Source organism: Sinocyclocheilus anshuiensis, unplaced genomic scaffold (assembly GCF_001515605.1).
Source record: "Sinocyclocheilus anshuiensis isolate Anshui unplaced genomic scaffold, SAMN03320099.WGS_v1.1 scaffold446, whole genome shotgun sequence".
Taxonomy (NCBI): Eukaryota; Metazoa; Chordata; class Actinopteri; order Cypriniformes; family Cyprinidae; genus Sinocyclocheilus; species Sinocyclocheilus anshuiensis.
The window spans coordinates 3,447,766-3,452,391 of NW_015544247.1; the positions used below are offsets into that span (position 1 = coordinate 3,447,766).

The 4,626-nt window shown below is 37.6% G+C and overlaps 1 protein-coding gene across 1 annotated transcript in view; it reads left to right on the forward strand.

Moving 5' to 3' along the window:
• The first annotated feature begins 1,174 nt into the window (after nt 1–1,174).
• Nucleotides 1,175–4,626, forward strand: part of ywhaqb (tyrosine 3-monooxygenase/tryptophan 5-monooxygenase activation protein, theta polypeptide b) — a 10,775-nt gene continuing 7,323 nt past the window's right edge. Inside the window, exons 1-2 of the mRNA XM_016498624.1 lie at nt 1,175–1,295; nt 2,623–3,014. Coding sequence (XP_016354110.1) covers nt 2,721–3,014 — 294 coding nt within the window. The 5' untranslated portion in view covers nt 1,175–1,295; nt 2,623–2,720. The remainder of the gene's footprint in view (nt 1,296–2,622; nt 3,015–4,626) is intronic.

A 4,626-nucleotide genomic window follows, 5' to 3' on the forward strand; every position in this document is an offset into this window, starting at 1 on the left:
CTTGAAGTCTTTCATCATTTCGGCAAAAAATTACACCAACTATGTTTTACTAACTACAGTCACTGTGAGTTATTCTGTGTTTAAATGGATGACTATACTTTAACCTGTTCAGACAAAGCTAGGATGTCAAAATTTGTCATACATTCAGCCCCACCCAGTTACTCAGTCTGAGAGTTACCTCACAGGAAATTGACTGTGCAGAGTAAAACAAGCTTCAACAAAGTTAAAAGGCCTATTGTCTAATGGGAAATCTCAGGGCTAATAATTTTTTCTCTGCTGAATTTTATTTCTTTCTTTCTACAAATATTAAAAGTGTATTATACACTATCAATCAAACGTTTGGGGTAATGCACTGAAAATGCAGCTTCCCTCACAATAATAATAAAATAATAAAATATATTAAATTGTAACATTATATATTTAACCATTTTCCCCCCGTTTTTAATGTACTTTTGATCAAGAGGGCATAAGAGACTAAATCTTAGTGACCCCAAGACTGTTATTTTTTCAATAAAAATTTGTGTCCTTAATATTTTAATATGAAGTAAACATTTTATAAAAGCAAAAATGCACTTGATGCCAATTGTGAATGAAGTCACAGTTAAATGGTTTGCAATGACAGCTTTGTAAAGATGTCCTTTAGGCATGGTTATATGTACAATGTGAAACAGCCTCTCCTATTTGATTGTTTATGTGTAAGTGTATGTATTATTGTTATGTTCAGAATATTTTACAACTGAGCTGGGATTACAGCATCTTTTCTTTTCTTAAGAGCTGAACTCTGTACATTTTTGCAAAACCCAAACACATCTCGTATAGACTCAACTAGCCCTTAAAGGAACCAAAGCAATTACATCTGAAATCTGATTAATTAGAGAGATGGTATTTGGGTCTCAGTAGGTAGGCTAGATCTGCTGTTGCTGCATCCAGTTCCCAATCATGATGCTGATGGTGATGCTGGGGATGAGTAGGGGGAGGGGGGATCACCATAGCAATAGTGACGTCATCCCCCTTGCTCTAATTGGAGGAAACCCCGTGGCTACAAATCAGAGTCTACGGGGCAACCGAACGCATTCGTATCGGCCCGCCTCCATTCCCCGCGCTAATCAGCTATTGGATGATCATTTGAAGTATAACGTGTGACAGGAGGGGAGCGCGGCATCTGATTGGCTGACAAGCGGGATTAGCGACGTCCTACGGTAACACTTTCGGTTGTCTTTCTCTACTACGTTTTTTTTCCTAACCATCCAAGCTCAAAGGCTATCAATCCGGTGGAGTCAACCATTGATCGAGAGGTGAGATGCAGTCTAATATATTTTAGCTTTAAAGTTTTATGTTTATTTATTGTACAAGCTTATATTCGTATATACAATTTTTTATTGTTTCAATGGACGGCGTAATCGGTATAACCGCGCTGGTCGGTTGAGAGGCAGGAGGGGCTGCCAAACTGCGTCCATATCGATCAGGAAAAAGGGTTGATTTGCTTATTACAATGTAGTAAACATGTATTTACCTTTTATATGGGACGCTTGTATTCTCCGACTGCGTATTTGTTATATAATTTTGTTTTCTAAAATAATAACGTATTGGACAAGACGAGACCCATCGCTGTTAAAGGCGGGTCGTCAAATTGCTTTTTTAAAAGATTAAAAAAAAAGATTTATATAGCTATACTTTGATCTAAATAGAGCTATTTGTGGTATAAACTAAAATGTGTTTTGATATATGGTAATATGCATATCTGACTGCTGAGATTGTCAAATTAACGCTTTGTATAGTGAGCCAGTAACCTCATTGCTACGGAAATCAGGCTGGATTTCATTGATTCATATTGACTCCGTATGATTGTGATCGGTGTATTGAACTGCAATGTCCTATTTTGTGTATTTAAGATGATGTTAAAACAGTGGGTCCACTTTAAATATATGCACATTTTAGTGAACAGGGCAGGGCTGTACGGATCACACTGACACAGATGTGACACAAGCTGCACACACACCCTTGTTCGTGTCTCCAAACCTAGTGACTTACCTACCTAGACAACATCTGTCGGAACGAACCCCAAAATGCTGTTTTGGTAGGCAACTCACTAGGTTTTAAGACGAATTTTAGTATGTGTGTGGAGAATGAAAGTGTAAGATTCACACGGAACGGTGGTAGGGATTTTGAGTCATTTCAGTGATTCGAATCGTTTGAATCATTTACCAAAAAGATTTGTTCACGTGACTCTTTCTAATCGTTACGCCAGTAGGTGGCGACAAATTTGTATTTTAATATGAACGATTCATTGCATCATTCTATTAAATGGTTCTTTTCATTCAATAGCGAGATATTCCAGTTTATTCAGTTCATTTATGACAAGACATCACTCTTAGAGATCCTCAAGGGTTCAAAACATTGATTCGTTCAGTAAATGGTGTTTTTGTTGATGAAATGCTCCACAACTTGCATTCAAATGCTTGTGCTAAAATCAGCCTTTGAAGTCACGAAATAGCCACACGCTTCAAAAGGGAGAATTGTCAATGTATGGTAGTGAACCGAATGATTGGTTCGCATAAATGATTCGTGACTACTATTCTCTAATCAATATATGGAGTCTGACTGTCATTATCTTCCTCTCAGCCTCTCCAGGGATTAAGCAGCGGTTCATTCCCCTCCATTGATCAGTCAAGTGTCCCATAGACCTAGAAACACTCACAGACTTAAAGAAAAGCAGCAGGATGGACAGAGCAGAGCTCATCCAGAAGGCGAAGCTGGCCGAGCAGGCCGAGCGCTATGATGATATGGCGACCTGTATGAAGTCGGTGACCGAAGCTGGGTCTGAGTTGTCTAATGAGGAGAGAAATCTGCTATCTGTCGCCTATAAGAATGTGGTGGGCGCCCGGAGGTCTGCCTGGAGGGTCATCTCCAGCATCGAGCAGAAGACCGAAGGAAACGACAAGAAACTGCACATGGTGAAGGAATACCGGGGGAAAGTGGAGTCTGAACTGCAGGATATCTGTAACGATGTGTTGGTAAGTTTACACATTCATACAATGTAAAAGAATTGTATAAAATATTTAGATAAAATAATTTGAATTAGATGAACAGGAAGAAAGAAAATAACAGTCACAATTAAGAACAGAAATGTCTGTGACAGGGTTACACAGTTAATCGAAATAAAACCAAATCTGTGATATGGCTTAAGCCCGATTCGGACGGCAATTGTTTCTCATATGGATATCTGTAAAAATACATTTACATATCACCTCAGTGATAAAACTCATGGATTCGGATGGCGATTTATTCACAGTGGAGGAGCGAGTTCTGTGTTCCTACGAACCCGGGAACGAACTGCTCATGTGGCCAGTCACATGATTGTCTGCTGTAAATAAAATTAATTTTATTTACAAATTTATACTTATTATTGTGTAAAATATATTTTAAAAATACTTCTTATTATGTAAAATGTATTATTATTCCAAGCATATTTTATAATATATAATCCTATTTATTATTTGATTATTTAAATCTCCTGTTTAAAAATAGGAAAATAGACGCGCTATAGTTGTATATAATTATACGCGATAAAGTTATGTATATATTGCTGTGGTGGAGCAGTTATGAAGTATTTTTCTTTTCAATACTTTCCAGCATTTCGGAAATAAATATGTATGCAAATTACACCGAAGTACAACAGTTAGCCTACCGTACGGTGTTCGGGAGTGCAAGGGTTTAAACACTGAATTTTGAATTGATTTCTTCTTGTAAACTCAGAGATGTGGATTCGGACGGCAATTAAATTACCACACGACCTTGGTGTTTGTCAAAAAACAGTAGGTAATTTGGCCAGGGATTTTTACGGGAGTGGTGAGAGATATACACTGACATTCTGGATTCCGACGGCAATTAAATCACCGACTACCCCCTGTAAATGGTGACAATCACTTACGTCCCCATGAGAAACAATTACCGTCCAAATCGGGCTTTAGTGTGGTTTATCAATGAATTAAATAAATACATCACTGTTTTAGAGCGAAGCATGGCACTGTTCATTTTCACACAAGCAGCTCATGAGCTGGTGTTTTCAGCAGGAAATGCTGCTCCGAACACAAACTCATCTCTGCATGTGCTCTCTGTTTGGGTCACTTATATTGTGCTTTTTGGAACGCAATGTGCCATCTTCCCTAATAATGTTTGGCAAGTGCTTGTAAAACGGCTGTTGTGAACAAAAGAGAGTCTTCAAGGGCTTCTGGCAGTGTTTTGCCAAAATAACAGCTTAATGGTTTAATAATAAAAAAAGTAATTTATAGTAATAATATTTATTTTATATGATTATGTAACCACATTTTTTGGCCATATTGTGCAGCCCTAGACAGTAAACCTTGTCATCAGAAAAAATGCAATCACAATTAGGGTTGGGTATCGTTTGGTTTTTTTTCGATACCGGTGCCAAATTGATACTTTTAAAACGGTTCCGGTGCCTGAACCGATACTTATTAAAAAAATAAAAAATAAAAAATCCCCCCAAAAATGATGGATTGGCCATTAGAATAGAAATAGAATATAGAGTGCTAGAGTTAGAGGGTCAAATGAAGATGAAAGAGATGTGTTTTCAGCCGTTTCTTGAAAATATTAAGGACTCAG